Source organism: Colletes latitarsis, chromosome 2 (assembly GCF_051014445.1).
Source record: "Colletes latitarsis isolate SP2378_abdomen chromosome 2, iyColLati1, whole genome shotgun sequence".
NCBI lineage: Eukaryota > Metazoa > Arthropoda > Insecta > Hymenoptera > Colletidae > Colletes > Colletes latitarsis.
This window is the reverse complement of record NC_135135.1, coordinates 26,232,248-26,251,386: the sequence shown is the minus strand read 5'-3', so window position 1 is coordinate 26,251,386 and position 19,139 is coordinate 26,232,248. Positions and strand designations below refer to the sequence as shown.

At 39.4% G+C, this 19,139-nt stretch overlaps 2 protein-coding genes across 6 annotated transcripts in view; one reads left to right on the top strand and one right to left on the bottom strand.

Annotated features, from left to right (window-relative positions):
• Pum (pumilio) overlaps positions 1 to 14,932 on the bottom strand; it is a 176,037-nt gene extending 161,105 nt beyond the window's left edge. For 2 of the 3 annotated variants that reach the window (XM_076783181.1, XM_076783182.1), the window contains exons 1-4: positions 13,839 to 14,932; positions 12,853 to 13,074; positions 12,615 to 12,743; positions 12,275 to 12,397 (exon numbers count right to left, since the gene is read on the bottom strand). In XM_076783181.1, coding sequence (XP_076639296.1) covers positions 12,275 to 12,397; positions 12,615 to 12,743; positions 12,853 to 13,074; positions 13,839 to 13,934 — 570 coding nt within the window. In that variant the 5' untranslated portion in view covers positions 13,935 to 14,932. Of the gene's footprint in view, positions 1 to 9,648; positions 10,780 to 12,274; positions 12,398 to 12,614; positions 12,744 to 12,852; positions 13,075 to 13,838 lie in introns of those variants that run through there. The other variant, XM_076783183.1, reaches the window with a different exon arrangement.
• A 300-nt stretch (positions 14,933 to 15,232) lies between these two features.
• Fuct6 (alpha-(1,6)-fucosyltransferase 8) lies at positions 15,233 to 19,120 on the top strand. 3 transcript variants are annotated; one of them, XM_076783209.1, is made up of 6 exons: positions 15,233 to 15,538; positions 16,070 to 16,356; positions 16,458 to 16,631; positions 16,716 to 16,934; positions 17,001 to 17,082; positions 17,160 to 19,120. In XM_076783209.1, exons 2-6 carry the CDS (start codon positions 16,121 to 16,123, stop codon positions 18,219 to 18,221), a joined length of 1,773 nt encoding a protein of 590 aa, XP_076639324.1. In that variant the 5' UTR covers positions 15,233 to 15,538; positions 16,070 to 16,120; the 3' UTR covers positions 18,222 to 19,120. The 3 variants fall into 3 exon arrangements, with proteins under 3 accessions (XP_076639324.1, XP_076639323.1, XP_076639325.1); XM_076783208.1 differs by lacking the exon at positions 15,233 to 15,538 and adding an exon at positions 15,550 to 15,730; XM_076783210.1 differs by lacking the exon at positions 15,233 to 15,538 and adding an exon at positions 15,756 to 15,875.
• The last annotated feature ends 19 nt before the right edge of the window (positions 19,121 to 19,139 follow it).

Sequence of the window (19,139 nt, the reverse complement as noted above, 5' to 3'; positions counted from 1 at the left end):
GAGAAAAAAATTCAAGAAGGACAAATTTTTCGACAAAATTAAAAAATTTCAAATCGTTCTAAAAAAATTATTTTCGGTTGAGGGGGTCAATTACAATCATTTTTGGTGAATAGACATACCCTAGAAATCCTACGCAATTTCGAGAAAAAAATTCAAGAAGGTGGAGAAATTTTTCGACAAAATTAAAAAATTTCAAATCGTTCTAAAAAAATTATTTTCGGTTGAGGGGGTCAATTACAATTATTTTTGGTGAATAGCTATACCCCCAAATTCCTACGTACTTTAGAGAAAAAAATTCTTTACCGAAAATATACTGCGTGGCCGGAAATGTTTCTGTAACTTTTTAACGAAGCCTCAATCAACAAATTAGTATCCTTGATTTTCGTCTTATTTTGGCCTCTAGAATCTCTCATTAAAATTTTTCCCATGGTTGGTCGGACACCCTGTACAGTTGACAAAATTTACCACTATGATACTAGAAAAATTTTAGGTTATGTAATCATGCAGAAGATTATACAGTTTTTATCTGACAATGAACGTGTTAAACCACAATTCCTTAATTCCCAATGTATAATGATATTAATACCACCGATTCACCCTGTGCAACTACACAGAATATCTTATAAATAGTATACCATTGATAGCGACAGAAATTCTAAGAATCGACGATGGAGAACAGATCATACAAGATGCCTTAACATCGCGAGATACCGGACCCAAATGTGTCGGTGATATCTCTTTAAATTGTGAGGAGAGGCGACTACGCATTTACGGTTCGGAAACGCACGAGGATGAGACGCAAAACGGAACGTGTAACGATGAACGAGGATACGTCTGAAGGTTTGGTAAGGTAAGGGTAAGGGTAAGGCTCGGTCAACCAGGGGCGATACGCCGTGAGTATCGACCGCGTCGCCGGCCGGCAGAGACGCTTTTGCACGTTAAGCACGACTACAGGGAGAAAGAGACGGGAAGAGGTCGAAATGCGAAACGAACAAGAGAACGTTCAACGCCGGCTTTCTCGTTCCTCGAACGAGAACCAAGAGGGGTCCGGACTTGATTCCACGGACAAACTGATAGGAATATTCTTATGCGTCGTACATACATACATACATACATACATACGTGTTTCGACGGCCGAGAAATGTTTAACCCATTAACGCGAATAATAGACGAAAAGACCAACGCGAAACTCCTATTCGAAATTTCGCGAGGTTTCGAAACACGGAATGCTTATTTGCTCTTTTCGTGTCCAGTTGGGTCCAAGGCGCCGCGTGTATTCATTTGAATACACACACGATTCCCATTTACAGCTACTTGTACGTGGGCCGAGAACACTGCATTGATTTTACACGATATAACGCGAACAATTTTTATAAAAAAAAACAAAGATAAATAATGTTCTTATTCTACCATATCATTACATAATAAAATAGAAACATAGTCCCCGAGAAAGTAAAATTTTTCACGATGATTTACTGACACCCAGCCCGGCCCAAAACTATTTCCATCGACCGTAGGTAATGCCGTAAAAATTGTTGGAAGACGGATAGCCGGAAGCTATTTAACTTTCGTGGAATTTACAACTGGACCTGGGGGCAGAACAGGATCGTGACGTAGAGCATATGGTTGAATGGTCGGGGCACGCATCGACTTTCAGTCGCGCCAGTGATCGGGTGTCAGAGTTCTTTGAAACGATAAAGGATATCGAGGAACGTTTATCGATCAGACGCGCTGTTGCTTCGGTGAAAGAATCTTTGTCTCGAAAGCATCTGGTCGCGAAGGCGGGGAAGGCAAGGGGTGCCTTTCGGTAACGGAACTGCGGCAGACAGCGCGGCGCTTACCCCCGAAACATGTCCCTCGAACGTTTCCCAACGACAGCAAAAATTCCTACCAGTTGCATAACAGCGTGCCGAGAACTAGACACGGATAAAATAATAATAATCCCCGGTGCATTGAATCCGTTCGTTAGGCGAGCGCGAACGGTAGCATTCCATCCCCTGTGAAACCGGTCAGCGAAAACTTTTGTGCGTTCAGCGAAGACAAAGCTGAAGGAGGAGAGAAAATTGAAGAAAAAAGTAAGGGCACGAGGAAAGAGACGGCGGGAAGAAGCGAAACGATGCGCGACGTTGTCGCCTCGCGTTCGATAGACGAGGACGATGTCGTTCCGTCCCTTCGAACCGGCTAGCCAGCAAAAGCGCTTTTGCACGGCCGCGGCTACGGTCGAGAAGGACAAGCGGCGCCGGACAAACAAAGGTGCAACAACGATAGACTGAGGTTCGGCTAACGGGCGAAAGAAAGGGAGAAAAAACGAAACCAAGAATGAGACGAGACGACGAAGAGCAACGGCTGTCCTCTATAGCTCCCAGTACCCCTGAGCAGTGCCCTACCAGACACCCAGCGCCCTCCACCGCTCCACCCGGCTTCCCCCACCGCTCGACGCGGCTGCCCCCACCGCGCGTTGCGCACCGATCTCCCCACCCGTCCTGCACACCCACGAGGTTCCCCCCACCACTCGAGAGCGGCAGCGTGGACGTCGTCGCTAAACTGCCACGGGGCCACCGACCCCTCCCCAGGCCCCTCGGCCGCGGGTCACGGCCACTGTCCTCGCAGAGAATCAGCGTCAGGCACGAGGGAGGCGAACCCTGCCTGTTGTTCTCTCTTCATCTCTCCCTCGACCGTCTCTACCCTTCCGTCTCCTAGACCCTGTTCGTGCGTGTGCGTGCACATGCGCCTGCATCGGCTGAACGGGTGCGCAGTAGCCACGCATTACGGAACACCGTGCTAGGGGGATGGTTCCTAGTTTGTTATTAGACTCCTTTTTCGCAAGTTTAGACGAGATTAAGGCACGGATTCCGGACCTCGACGAGAGCTACCAAAAAAGTGTTACAATCCAATTCGCAGATCGATGATGGCGATTACATTGCTTTTCTTTTTTTAATTTTATTTTACTAATACCGAGATTCGTTGAAAAATGTCTTGTAAATATCATTTAACTTCGAGTATTCGAAACGCTTCCATATTTTTGGAGGAGAAATCTTAATTAGTGGCCATTGCTATAATTAACCCTTCACGGTCCTATGTCTAGACTGTCCGGACATGTCGAGACAGTGTGGATAAAGGAATGACAATTTACTTTCTTGAAACTATTTTTGGGGAGTTTATTATATAAAAGAATTCATTCATCCAGTGTATAATCGAAACTTTCAAGTATTTATGAACTTTTTGATCAAGAAGTGATTCGGCAATCGTGACGAGTAAAATTTTTTACATTCAAAGATCCTGTTCGATATTGCAGAAGAACGATATTAACACTCGTAAAATTTACATACTTGCAGTTATTTTTCGTTTCTGTTATGATGCAATAAAGTAAGCAGTTTTCTTCTTTCAATACAATTATATACTCGTATCAATTCCTTCGGTTATTTTGCATATAAAAGTAATAATTAACAAGATACTTCAACTTCCTTAATAAAACATTCCTTTATGTACTCTTTCGCCTGTACTGTGCGTGTTCCATAACGGTAACAGCAACTAATTTCACCATTCGATTATCTAACCCCAATACTTTTACACGCAGAACAACCTGAGAAATCAATTTCCATTCCCCAGTGTTCAAGCATCGAAATGGCGGTTTCCAAAAGAGTTAAAGATCCAGTTGCGTCCAGTCGCGTCAAATACCATGTACCATAAATGACGTAACTCATTGTTTAGCAAATAAAATAAGGAAATAATTGCTGCAAACGGGGACAAGATAGGCAAATCTTATCTTACGACACAGCTGACTCGGTCGTGGTCGTACGGAAAGACCTATGGAAATGAATTTCTCCTCGTTCGTGTAACACTGCTGTTCCCCGATGACGATTCCGCGAGCGTAACCGATGCGATCAGGTTCAACGACACGCACGCGTCACGTCACGACAAGTCACGACGCGATACGTCACTTTATGACACAATCCGCGGAATACGACACGAGATGACCGACGACGCGATTCTGCATCGAGAATATCGTTCAAGTTCGTATTAAAATTAACAGAGACAAACAGGTCGCAATATTACTTTTTTTTTAAACACCATTATCCTCCAGATCTCTCCTTCAATAAGGTATGGGATCGTGGAAAATACGTTTTTGAAAAATTTGTATCATACGAAACTTTTCATATTTTGGGATTACGTTGACCATTCGCGTGAGAATGACGTGCGTTTTGAATCATATTCTGGGAAGTGTGTCGAAAATTTATCGCAATTTACTCTTGCGATAAAAAAAAAAAAGTTGCGAAACGACCTTTTCTCCTCCGATAAAATGAATCCGTGTTTAATTAATTAAAGTAATTGAATTACTGAAACTCGTTGTTCTCTTGCTAAATGACTAACATTAAAGAAATTGTTAATTCCAGATAGTAGCAAAATCTCGATTGACCTGCAGAGAAGCTGCTTCGTTCAGCATACTGTGTTACGCGAAATGAGAAACGATCGAGGAGAAAAAATGACTAAAATTTGTTGCTTTGATCGCAGGTCTCGCCTACTATCGGTGCAACGTTGCACTATTATTCATTATTCTAAATAATAGGGGGAACCCAACTTGCCTCGAGTCGGGACTCGAAACGGCGGCGAACTATCGATTATCGATGGCGCTTTGCATAAGTTCACTGACATATAACGCGATGTCAATAAACATTCTCGACGGTACGCGAATCGCTTTTTCGCGTGTTTCGATCCCGTTGGCGATGCTGGGAAAGGGATTATTTCGTCCCTTCGATGTCCCTTTCTATAATGTTGCGGAACACCTCTTTCCAAGGGAATGACGTCACTCGAGAAACCGGAAACTGGTTTCATTCTTCTTTTATCGCGAATAGAACACGATAACGTGGGCGCGTATAGTTTCTTAGCAGCCATGCAGTCGCCAAGCAACGTAGCCCAACCATAACGTTGGCCGTGATTCAAGAACGAATATTTAGCCGGAGGGTTGTTTACTTTTTTTTTTTTGCGGTGAATTTTAACATTCGAGAAAGAAAATATCGCGTCCCGTGCACCAAATCCAAAGAAACACCATTTTGAACGGCACCTCGATAAAACGTGCAATAATTCACGAAAAGATAACACGATCTCGAAAGGATTTATCGTTCTCGAAAAGAAAACATAGCAAACCAAATAGCAGGGACGAACGATTTTTCGAAATTTTTGATGGATATTCCTTGTTCAGTTCAAGAAACATGACAATCGATTTAGAAAATACAGACGTCTGAACGGATGTTGTTTATTTTAATACTGTACATTTCAATCGAAAGGGTGTTCAGTCAACCATGGGAAAAATTTTAATGGGACATTCTAGAGGCCAAAATAAGACGAAAATCAAGAATAGCAATTTGTTGATGGAGGCTTCGTTAAAAAGTTATTAACAATTAAATTAAAAAATTGCAAATCGTTCTGGAAAAATTATTTTCGTTTGCAGAGGTCAATTACAATCATTTTTTGTGAATAGACATATCCCCGAAATCCTACTCAGTTTCGAGAAAAAAATTCAAGAAGATGGACAAATTTTTCGACAAAATTAAAAAATTTCAAATCGTTCTAAAAAAATTATTTTCGGTTGAGGGGGTCAATTACAATCATTTTTTGTGAATAGACATATCCCCGAAATCCTACTCAGTTTCGAGAAAAAAATTCAGGAAGGTCGAACACCCTGTATATCGAATAACTTCTGATTCTAAGCTAAAAAGTCAAATGATAGAAAATTGTACGTATGATGACATTAAAAAATTATTAATAGACGACTGACAGCTTGAAATTCTGGTTTACAAAAATCAGTTTCGAATGCATGTATTACTCTTTGATTCTGAGTCAGTAGAACATAAATCGTTATTTCTAGAAAATTATTTACGCGTAGATGTGCATGCTCTCTAGGTCATGTTACGTCTATAAAAATGATTCAGAGGCACTGATCTCCAATACTTTTTTCTTTCACCTTAATAGAATTAAAAATTTTTTATTGTCGATGTTCGTAAAATTTTGTCGATTTATTTGCAACTTATTGCATCGAAAAATCGGTTAGGTTGATAATTGAAAAGGCGACACTGATCTTGTGTAACGATTATCGCGGAGAGGCTCGCCAACCGTAGGCGTAAACTGCATAACTACCCATAACCATCTGTTACCGTCGACTCGAGAAGAGAAAGTTTGTTGCAACGGGGTGACACTCGATATTTTTGTGCTGTAACGCAACATGTAATACTAAACACGACGCATCCAACGTTATCGTTAAGTCAAATCTCTGTATTAGCGTCGGCCTACCTTTCGAAGAAGTTCTAATTCTTCAAAGTTTAACCAAACAATTATAGAGAGAGTCCCAAAATGTGGGCCAACAAGGTGGCCCATCTTCAATATTATTATTACATGTGTATATACGGAAGAAATAAAAATTTTAATGAGAGATTCTAGGGGCCAAAATAAGACGAAAATCAAGAATACTAATTTGTTGATTGAGGCTTCGTTTAGAAGTTATTAACGTTTAAAGGTCCGCCTGTAGAACATCTGCGAACAGCTGCATGCACGCGATAGTGGTTCTCACTCAGCATGAGAAACTCTACTAACAGACGTATCGACAGCCTTACAGTTTTCTGAGTGAGAACCACTATAGCGCGTACGCAGCTGTTCGCAGGTTGCCGCTCTACAGGCGGAACTTTAAACGTTAATAACTTTTTAACGAAGCCTCCATCAACAAATTGCTATTCTTGATTTTCGTCTTATTTTGGCTCCTAGAATCTACCATTAAAATTTTTCCCAGGGTTGACCGAACACCCTGTATATACAGGTTAACCTAATGGGCAAACAATAGATAAAATATAAAAGGTAACGATACGAGGGAAACGATATGGAGCCGTTAAAGTGTACTATTTTAACGAGACACTTTGTGCGTGCGCGAATCCTGAAAGACAGCACCGAGAATGACGAGGCTAATTGAAAACCATTTTGTGGCAAGTAAGGTCAACCCTGAACCTCGGAGTGACTAGAAAAGGAGATAGAGTGACTCACGCGAATCGATATCCCTCCAGGCACTATTTGCCGTTTATATTGGCGCAAGAATAACGCAGTACAGTGTATCTGGCTCGCGAATGAATATATTTGTTTTTTGCAATTTTGTCGAAGGTAGAACGATCGACTATTCCAAGTGACGGTCGTTCGAACGAACGTCTCCTCTACACAACGTAAAACAAACAAATAACGAAAAAATAGAAACTTATATAATTATACGCTGTTATTAACCTAATCTTGAGAAAACAAAAACAGTATAAAAGTAAAATGGCCGATAAGAAATGGCAAAAACAATTGGGTTAGGTTTGGGTTAGGTTAGAAACGTCCCCTCCACCAAAACGTAAAACAAACAAATAACGAAAAAATAGAAACTTATATGTATAATTATACGCTGTTATTAACCTAATCTTGAGAACAGTAAAAACGAAAACAGTATAAAAGTAAAATGACCGATATGAAATGGCAAAACCAATTGGGTTAGGTTAGAAACGTCCCCTCCACCAAAACGTAAAACAAACAAATAACGATAAAATAGAAACTTATATGTATAATTATACGCTGTTATTAACCTAATCTTGAGAACAGTAAAAACGAAAACAGTATAAAAGTAAAATGACCGATATGAAATGGCAAAAACAATTGGGTTAGGTCTAGGTTAGGAAACGTCTTGCTTTTGCGAAATAAAGCTACGCAAAATGTTGCATCTACGGCATCGAATGTGATCATGTTTGTTTACTAAAAATCGAAGCGACAGAACTAACACGTCAGACGCGCTACGCTAAATATAGTGGCAAACTTCCATTGAGTTTTTTAGCACACGCATCGTTCACGTGTGTCACGGTTGCCCATAGGGAACCCTGACAGTGTTTCAATCGATTAGGCGTGCCCGAAGGGGGAACCACGAGCAAGGGGGAAACGTACGCGAAACACAAAGCCGTATAAATTTAAATGGCACCGGCCCAAACACGAAGCACCTCCCCTTCGAAACGAAACGAAAATTCGAAACGCACGATTTACGATCGAAATCGCGCGGCAAACGGACCGATTGATAATTGGGAACAAAAATAAAAAGGAAGAAACGATTCCCTGGTGATAACGAAGACGCAATACCGTTTTATACACTCCCAGCGGAAAGCGTTCTAAGTTCGTGCGAAAGTACATTAACCTAAACAACGCGAACGTTCTCTCGTACCTCCGCGCTTTACTTGCGCACGTGCGAAAACGAGACAGACAGTCTGCGAGAAAGAAAGAGAGGGTAAAAGGAGAGAACTCCGGGTGTCTCACCGGACAGAAATTCGAGGACGTAAACAATACATCCGTAGAAACGTTGGGGGATGCAGAGCTTCGCAAAGGTTCAGCCAGGACGTCTAAAAAATACATATTTTTTTCTACGGTCGAACGCAGCGACGCGTTTGCATAGTCAACAAGAACTTAACACCCATGGGACTGAGATGTTCAGTGGCGCACCCTGGGAGAAAAAGGGTTGCAACTGCTCCCTTGCATCTACTATGCTATAAATATTAATTCCTCAACCATTGCAATTTTTATATATCGTTTCTATATATAGAAAAATTGTTTATTTCGGCTCGAGTTACTCAATAACGATAAGGCGGGACCGAGATTCGGAACATTTCGATTGAAACACACGTGGCACGAAAGTCGACCATCCTTTCATCGCTAACGTGCAAGGCAACACTAGTAACTTCGTTGTTATGTTACAAGGTTAACCGAGTTCGAAGACCTGATTGGCTGAATAACTATCAGTGACACCTCCGTGCGACCGCATTCGCACAAATATTCTACTCACGGCTCTGACAGCTATTCTACAACGCGTTTAATGAGAATTTATGAAAGCAAAACACACACAGTGAAGTGTATTTATAAAACAAAACAAACGTAAAGGGAAAAAAACCATTGTTGAAATAATTAGAAACTTCCCTAGTAATTACATGTGATTTATCTCGATTCTCAACTTGTTCTTTATTAAAATAACGATTAAATCGTTCAGTTCGGATAAATCGACTATTGATAGATATTTAATAATACAGAAAGACTGCGAACACATAAATTTACTCATTACGAAGGACAAACATTACCTTCGATACGAGAACGTCCCAAGTTCGACAAATGACAAAGATAAGACATCTTGACAGATTGCATGGCATATCACATTCGTATCTCGAAAGCTTTTATTGCGTTTACATGTAAAGAAAATGAAAGCATTCTCGTTGCTATTGCTCACAAAAGATACAGAACCGAAAGCAACACAAAACGAAAGTATACTCTCATAAATATAATGCGTCACTTCGTACGTATACGATCACCAGCAAAAGGGTTAGGTATACCGCCAAAAATTTCACTAATGAGTCGACTGCTCTTTTCGCAAGAAAAGGAAACAGAATGTTATTCCGTACGTCTCTAACGTCAACGATCTCGACGAGTGTCAAGTCCCTCGCGGACTTCGTAAACATGGAGGTTTCAGTTGTGGATTAAAAAAAATGATCGAAACATAACCTACAAAAGTCGCAATTCTCGTCGTCGAGATTCAAGACGCGGACGAAAGTTAAAAAAAAAAAAGAAGAAACAATATCAATAAACAAACTGATAGAAAATAAATACCATGTCGGCCCCCAAATCCTTCATGTCGCAGTAAAGGAAAAGATCCCCCGGTGGTTTCATCCAGTCGCCTGTGCTCGTGCCCGCTCCCTGGCCGTACCCTACACCGAAACTCTCCACCGTCTCCAAGGTACCCTCGGCACGGCGCGTCACCTCCGAGAGATTCACCGTTAACCCCGTGGTACACCAACAACGCGAACGAGAAATTCAACACACACTCTTTTGCACGCACTATCCGGTGGACGAGGCTATCTTGGAGGCGATTCGTAGAATACCGACGACGCGTTGCAGGGAAACAAGAAGGCGGCAATCGTACGTGAACCGCGGCGTCAGGGCGCAGACACCGATTCAGCCGGCACTGAATATAATACACACCACTCCCGGTTGTTTTCACGTTCGTTTTTCCTCTCTGAACACGGAGGATAGGCAGACAGACCTCTCGCGAACAGAGCACACCACACCGCCGCTGAACAATACGAATCGCGGCACTACGGACGACAGTGCGAGAGAGAGAGAAAGAAAAGCGTTCGGCCGCCTGTCAAACAGTTCGACACCTCCGTGTGCCTCGATGCTGCCACCGCTACCTATGCTTCTCTCTTCTTCCTCGTCCTCCTCCACCGCCGCCGCCGCCGCTGCCGCCGCCGCTGCTGCTGAAGCTGCTGAAGCTGCTGCTGCTGCCGCCGCCACCTCCTTTCTCCTCTCGCGCACTTTGCACACTCACTCCGCGAATACGCGTTTATTTACAGGGGGGAGCGAGTCGATTACCGCGTTCTTGATTCTAGATTCACGTCCGTCTTGGCATATCGCGGGACGCGTCGTTATCGGGCGTTAAAATAACGCTTAGCGTCGTCACGGTCTTCTTTACTTGTCTCGGCTCCTTAATTTTTCGTTAACCGGCCTCTCTCTTCGACAGAGACTGCCCTCCTAACCGAAACAAAGAACGACGCTCGAACGGCGCGCCCTCTATCGAGGACTCTACCAATCACTATTCGCTTCGCGAACACCGTCGACCAATCGTCGTTCCCCTAGCTTCTACTTTCTGCGTTTCTACGACCTCTCACGGCGACCGGATGAAAATTTGATCGCGCTTGAATGTACCTGGCCACTTTCGACGAAACGTTTTTTTTTTTTCTGTCTTTTTAATTTCGACCAAATCGATATCTTGTTCGACTCAAAATGATGTTACCATGAAACAAAGGATTGAAATGCTATTTCTTATTTCAATTTCAGAGAAAATTAATCCTTTGACTGCGAACGCCGTTTATCATACAATTGAAATTACTCTTGCTTTTATCTTCGATTGACATTTTTTTTTTTGCATCTACAATGTTACATGCAGCAGTCGCTTTTTAGTCGATGAGCACCGTAATCAAAGGGTTAATAACACAAAGGGCAATTCTGAACCAATATAACGTGCAACGTAACGCTATTTGAACTTCTGTAAATCTCGTTACATTATTACGATGATGAAAAGTTAATATTTATACTGTATGTGTACCTTCAGCTATCTCGCCCATAAAATTCCTCGAATTGATTAAAAGTATAGAATAGAACATATCTAAAAGAGTGGCAAGGATAAGTGTATTCTTTTCCTTCTAACGTACAAATTTTTATTTCGAACTCCTTCCAAAGCGACGAAGGCCGCCTGCTTGAGACACGCTAGAAACGTTTGTAATTTGCTATACCGCCGAATTTCGGCCCTGACACGATTTGCACGTGGGACCAACACATCGACTGAACTTTCTAACTGTCCGATTGTTAGTCATTGCCATCAGTGTCAATGACATATCCTAATTAGACACAGAATCTTCGAACAAGAATTAACGTAACAAATCGAAACACGAACGAATTATTATTATTGAAAGATGAAAACAATTTCATACGATGATACGAATCAATACGAAGTCTAATAATAAAAAAACGAAATATTTCTTAATACTGCTAATGATGCATACAAAAGGGAAAAACATACATCATATAGATACTTGTTTATCAGGCTTTAAAAATATTAGGTTATGAAATACTTTTGTTCGTACGTTGACACGTACATTAAAGTATTAAAATTATAAAATTCTTTTCCGCGTATAGCTGAGATTGAAGCTTACTCTTTTATAAAGTCCAACTTCAATCAAATCTATTAACCTCGCTTATTCGACGTAGGCGTACTTAGATACGATTGGTGTTACAAGTTCTAAAGGCGATCTCTCGTAAATATTAAAAGCGTTTGATTTACGTTAATATCTCAATGAAACGATTGGCGTCTCGATATTAGCCATAGAAGCTCGAAAATCGTTAATATGGAAGACTTATTGTTAATTTTTAAATTGGAGCGAGAATACGTCACGGAGACACGTTTCTCTTTTTATATGTAGCGATATAAATAAATACCACATATATTTAAAATATTGGAGCTGGATAAATCTCTGCTCATGGAAGAAACAATAAAGCATCTGCTTGTAAACTTTTCTTAGATGTACAAATATCAATTCCATTTATCTAGTAAATTATACTTGATCTATTATTTGATCTTGTTGTTTCGAAAGGTATAACAAGATAACACTATATATCAATAGATATTTGATTTATACCACGAAATATTTCCGATATAACGAATAATAACAGTGCTTACCTGTCCATTTCTAAACTGCTGTTGCTGTTGTTGTTGCTGCTGATGATGAAAGAGTGCAACTTGTTGCTGTGCTGTCATTTGGTTATTGAGATAAACTAAATGTTCTGCTCCAGGTGCACCACTCTACATAAATACAATAAAATGAAACTGTTAATACTAGAATACTAAAAAATATTTTAACAGATGAAAATTATTTGAATGTTTGATTCGAACAAATGAATTACTTTTAACTGATAAATTAAAAATATGTATTTTTGTCGCAATAATTCTACAGGAATAAACTTGATTTGTTGCTAATTTTCATATTAATGATAATATACATTCATAACAAGTTACTCACTTTAAGTTGCATGGGATGTATCTCGTAAGGTAGATGGACATTGTTCATAGTTTGCAGTCCTAATTGTTGCGGTTGATTCTGCTGCGGTACACTCAGTTTAGTAATGGGATATTTCCATTTTTCTGGATTCTATAAGTTATAACAATAAATCGTTATTATTAAACTATCTATATATATAATTTCTCATTCTTCAAAATGGACTTAATGCACTATCATTCTGATTTCTTAACATACTTACATTATCAATAATCGCATCATCAGCAAGTGCCCAAGCTCGTGGAGCTTGTTTCGTTTGAAAACTTGAAGACTGAGCATTAAATTCTGGTTCTGTGGGTCGTTGGAACACGTAACCCACCATTGCGTCATCTTGTGTTCTGCTTACACCTATTTGATGTGTTTGGCCAGGTTGTATACGCATACTATCACCACCAGCCATTACTTGTCCGCATTGCTCTGCATCCTATCGATAACAAACAAAAGGGACTGTTATGTTACACTGTATGTTGCATAAGTAATTTTGATGTACAAAGTCATGGATAAACTTAAATCAATGCGTTATAACTGTCTATAAAAAATTGCAAAATACATGGATTTGATAAACATACTTTTCGTGATAACATAGCATTAATAAACACACTCCAAATTGTGATACAATTACTTGATTCATCACAAATATACACATTGTTGTTTTATTTATTCTTTATACAAATATGTAAATTCTATAATTAATTCTTTACAGCATGGATACATAATATATGTATATATATATATATATATATTGCTTTGGAGGACTACAAAGAGACCAACAATATACACACCATTACTCCTATTTCGCTGCAATAAGCAATTTAATGAATGCAACCAAAACATCTTCATTTCTATACAATACTCTGCCATGATGGATCAAACAAAGCACAAGCATATGCAATACCCATGCATATGCACAATAGAAAAACTCTTTTCCCATGTTTCAGCAACAGAATAGAACTCCTCTACATTGACCGCCGGTATATTAAACGAAACGAATTACAATGAAACGGAATAACCGTACGATAAATTTCTAAATTGACGTTCCGTAAAACGAGAATCTCCCTGTCTCCGAGACACGTGAGATAGGTTATGATATATGAATCGCACGCAAAATCTTCGCCGTGATAATAAATTTTCCGTCGAGCGCGTATCGATCTGAGGGGAAAAATAAAAAATATCGAAATAGATGCATACCGCGGGTATATGTCCGTTTGCAGAAGGATGGTGTAACTGCACGGAAGGTGCCGGTTCACCCGCAGCACCAGCGCTACTCGCACCGAGCCACTTCATCGTTCTGTCAATCTGTACCGCTGCCACGGGCACGACGATTGACGATCCGACAGATAAGAAGAGCCCTCGCTGTGAAGGTTAGCTCTCTCAGAACCGGCGTCCGGAGCCAAAGGTAGAATCGCCCCGCTACGTCTGTGTCGCGGGCATGTTCCGTACGCGTGACTCTCAACAGTGCGGCATCTCCGTTGTTTCCACGACGACGATGCTGACGACGACGGCGACGGCAACGGGGACAATCACCACAGAAAAACGTATTTATCGCGAAGCCGCGACCGAGAACGCCAGACAGAGTACAGCAATGGCAGCTGGCCGCGAGCGGTGCTGCCGGATTTTTGACAACACTGCCGGACGACACGAAAAACGAAACGAGAACACAAAGAGAATCGTCGAACGAATGTAACTCGGCTCTACTCTACGCGGCTTCTCGGGTTTTACCAATCGACACAACTGCTCCGGCGACGAACCAACGAAACTGGGGGGATGTCGAAGGAAAAAAAAGTGAAACATACAAAAAACGACAACTGCTTGTTCATCGACGGGCAACGGAAGGGAATTAGGGGTAGGAAAACAAAGAGGGGAAGAAACCGAAAGATCCGCAAAATTCAGATCCGTTGTGCCGTTGGTGTACCGATCGTTGCGAATCCGTTTCGCGGAACGACAGCGGGTAACAATTAATGGTGGTGCTCTTTCGACTCACGGTACAAGTTTTACCTCGCCGCGATGACTACAGCGCGACCAGTTGAACGATATACCGTCCGTTCGATTCGGAATTATTCGTACTCTTCGCGGTTACTATGAACGCCTCGGTTTTTCACGCACTCATCTTGTAAAACTAAAGCTTAAAATACACTATTCACAGGTATGTACAACGAAGTACAGGCACACAATGTGCGTCCACCGGCATACGCGTGTTTCGCGCGCAAGGATGCTGCGCGATTTTCGGAAGGGGTCTAGGGGTCGGGGAGAGAGGCGGGCAAAGAAAGAACCAACCCGCGTTTAGAAATACCGCGACACAATGCAGAACCAATACGTTATTTCTGTCAATTTCATGCTTGTCCTGTTTACGATTCCTTGCGTTAATATCTACGTTTACCACGATAACCAATCCATCAATAGCACTGTAACAGTGTTTCAACAAAAATTCGTAGACTTTGCCCGGCGTTAATCGTCCGTTCAGAATTCGCACTGCGCCGTGCACGGTGTGTCACGATTCTAGGTTATACGACAGAATTGCGCACGAAACGAATAGATAGTGATGTTACATGCTAAAATCAAACGTACAATTTTTACCGCCATCTAATATAAAAGCTACGTTCTAAAATTAGTTATTCGTATTCGTAACGTTCCATGTACCATTAACCGCTCTGTAAATATTAATAAAGCTGCTTACTTTACAAAATATTTTACATCCATATACGTAATACTTGACACTAGGGTGTCTCGTATGCGTTACGATATTATATACGTACTTGTAACTAGTTACTGTATGGATTCTTAAAGCGAGCGAACAATTTTATTTCTAATGATCGCGGTCTATCGTTGCAAGCAAGTGTAGCTATTGGTTAAAATTATCGTAACTGTCCAGTGCGAACCCTTCATAATGCGTACGTAAGAATTGTGATTTAGACTAGCAGCACCTGCCACGCGAGGAAATGTTTAATGACTGTAGCTGCATATGAAAAAGATCAAATTGTCAATTTAATATAAAAGGTCTCGTTCCTATGACCGCGTTAGATGATAACAAATGTTTCTTATCGCGTGTTTGAAAGACTCTAATAGAGGTGTTGAAGTACTTGGTAAGATTATTTTGTGCCCATCTCCCCGATATTACGTTATTATTTGTATATCGAAGCGTTTATGTCAGTGAAATTTTTGACAACTACCGATACTTGGCTCTTTTCTGTGTTGTTATTAGCTTTCTTTCGATACGTTTAACAGGAAGTTAGTCATTAACTTTGAATTATTTTACATTATTTTGTGCATGTCTATTTTATCGAGAATAATTCTTACCGTAAAACTGTTTTCACATTGTATATTGATAAACCGCTTAATGCAAGAAATAAATAATGAATATTGTAACATGATACAATTTTTTTTTTGGTATTTAGATAATTATAGTAATAATGTAATTATAGATGTCGTAATGCTACACATTAAATACAACAATCCTACTATCACAATATAAAATGGCAACATTTTGGTCAGGAAGGCCTGGTTGGTTAGGAAAAGTAGGAATAGCATTGTTGGCTACATGGCTTTTGGTACTAATTATATCAGTATCGCATATTTTTAAGACTAACAGTTTAATGTCTGATAGCGAAAGCCCTACAAATAAAGAAAATGCTCAACGTTTGGCCCAAATGGTCAATGACTTTGAAATTCTTAAAAGACAAAACGAGGGATTAAAAAACATAGTCCTAGGGTAAGTCCATGGAAGATATCATAAAAGCAAACAAATATATCTGAAGTTTAAAAGAAAGAGCCTGGTGACCTTTTCGTTGTACAGGATAACATAATTTCCAGAGAAAGGTCAAAATCCATTCAAGGAGATCATTTAGGTTCTATACATGAAAAACTTGACAAGGTTTCACTTTACGACGACTTGTTGGATCGGCAAGATAAAGTAAAACACGGTGTCCCTTCTTCAGAATACGAAGAATTACGACGAAGGATAAGAAATAACGTACAAGAAACCTGGTAAGTGTAATATCTAAAACATAGATTGTTCATCTGCTTTAAACAATAGGAATATTATATACAGTACTTTAATTTTTGAGATAGGTATTATGTTAGCGCAGAACTAAATAAACTTAAGAAATCTTTTGATAAATTGAGCCACGAGCAGAAAGAAAAGAAAATACAAGATATGTTAGAGAATATTTGGGATCATAAAAGATCCCTCACAACAGACATTGACAAATTAATAAAAGCAGATGGCTACAATGAATGGCGTAAAAAGGAGTCAAAAGACTTGTCTGACCTTGTGCAAAGAAGATTTAGGTAATGGTAGTCTCCTGTGTTGTTATCAACTTATAAAGCCAATACACTAATATCTATTCTTTTAAGGTCTTTACAAAATCCTAGCGATTGCAGTAAAGCAAGAAAGTTAGTGTGCAGTTTAAACAAAGGTTGTGGATTTGGATGTCAGGTAAATAAATATGTTCGTATTATATGAAATAAAAAATTTGTATGAAAAATTAAAATTAAAAATTTCATATATTTCAGATTCATCACATCACGTATTGTTTCTTGGTTGCTTATGGCACAGAACGGACATTAATAATTAAATCTAAAGGTTGGAGGTATCATAAAGATGGCTGGGAATCTGTTTTTAAGCCGCTCAGTGATACGTGTCTATCTACGACTGGAATATCTCATGCTAATTGGCCTGGTGACTCTTCCCAGCAAGTAATTTCCTTGCCAATTGTGGATAATGTTTCTCCGAAACCAAGGTTTCAACCGCCAAGTGTGCCCGCGGATTTAGTTCCCAGATTAGAGAAACTCCATGGGCATCCATTAGTATGGTGGGTAGGTCAAGTTCTAAAATATCTAATGCGACCCCAAGAACATGTGAAAAAAACACTAGATTACGCAAAGGAAAGACTTGGTTTTAAAAAGCCTATTGTTGGAATACATGTACGAAGAACGGATAAAGTTGGTACTGAAGCTGCTTATCATGACATAGACGAATATATGGTAAAAGTTGAACAGTATTTTAATGAACTTGAAACACAACCAGAGGTAAAAAGGGTATTTTTGGCCAGTGATGATCCAAAAGTAATTACAACAGCGAGGAATCGTTATCCGAATTATGATATAATAGGTGATCCAGAAATAGCTGAAACGGCATCGGTCGCGAAAAGATATTCAGATTCTTCCTTACAAGGAATAATTATAGACATACATCTGTTGTCCGAATGCGATTATTTAGTATGCACATTTAGTTCTCAAGTATGCCGTGTGGCGTACGAGTTGATGCAAACATATTATCCGGATGCTTATAATCGATTCACATCACTCGATGATATTTACTATTACGGTGGTCAAAATCCACATCCTCATCAGGCTATTTTGGATCATAAGCCAAGGAAAAGTGGTGAAATAGAGCTAAAAGTGGGAGATCTGATCGAAGTTCTTGGAAATCATTGGGATGGTTACTCTAAAGGTTACAATACTCGAACTAGTATGACGGGTTTATTTCCTAGTTTCAAAGTAAAAAATCCCGTGGACGCTGTAGACTTTCCGAAATATTCAAACGTTCCATTATACGAAAACAAAAACGAGTAGGCACATTCTGAATGTGTAGTGATCCTGAAAATGTTCAGATTGCTTGCAAAATAATATAACTTGCCTTCGTATTTAAATTGTTAAAAGCAGTAAAAGAAATAACGAATATGTATATATTTTACTACTAGCAAGTAACAAGTTTTATTTCCACAAACTGACACTATCACGAGTTGTGAGACAAAGGAGTAAGTTATGCTATTTTTTAAGCAAATATACATGTTGAATTTTAAGAAGACTGTATATAAATAGTTGCAAGCTAAAATTATAGAAAGTTTTGAATAAATTTACGATCTTCTTGAAAATTGAGCTATAAATGAAGATCAAAAATTTTTAAATTAGAGACGTATAGAGATATAGTTAAAGTTTTAATTCTTGTTTTAACTTGTACGTTTAAAAGTATGAAACAAATTGAACATTTTAATTAATATAAAACATAGACGAAGGTTATTTGTGCCAATGCATTTCATTCTTAAAGCATTATGTACAATGGCAAGCCGCTGTTTGCATAATAACAAAACATTCGATAATGTCAATTTTTGTAAGTTAAGATTACAAATTTTACATCACTAGTTAATCTCACATCTCATGATAAAAATCTATGTTATAATTAATTGTCATAGCGTACAATTTGTACATAAGATATGCAATATGAAATCAATGTACATTACAATTTTTTTATGATACTAGAGCTTATACAATACGCATAATAAATAATGCATAAATGACATATGCCAAGCATAATATGCATAGACATCGAGCTGGGCTTGAGGCCTATCTTATACATTTAAGGATGTTTCCTGTATACATATTGTAATATATTTTATACTATACACCAAACGCAAATGAGAATTGTTACTATATTATAAAATCTGAATTTGGTTTTTAATAAATATTTAATTCACGAAATGAACCATTTTT

What these genes read in the sequence shown, in the direction of transcription:
- Fuct6 (XM_076783209.1), top strand. Translation starts at nt 16,121, where the DNA reads ATGGCAACATTTTGGTCAGGAAGGCCTGGTTGGTTAGGAAAAGTAGGA. An exon ending in TTAAAAAACATAGTCCTAGG is followed by an intron (nt 16,357 to 16,457) that starts GTAAGTCCATGG and finishes CATAATTTCCAG; the next exon opens with AGAAAGGTCAAAATCCATTC. An exon ending in GTTGTGGATTTGGATGTCAG is followed by an intron (nt 17,083 to 17,159) that starts GTAAATAAATAT and finishes CATATATTTCAG; the next exon opens with ATTCATCACATCACGTATTG.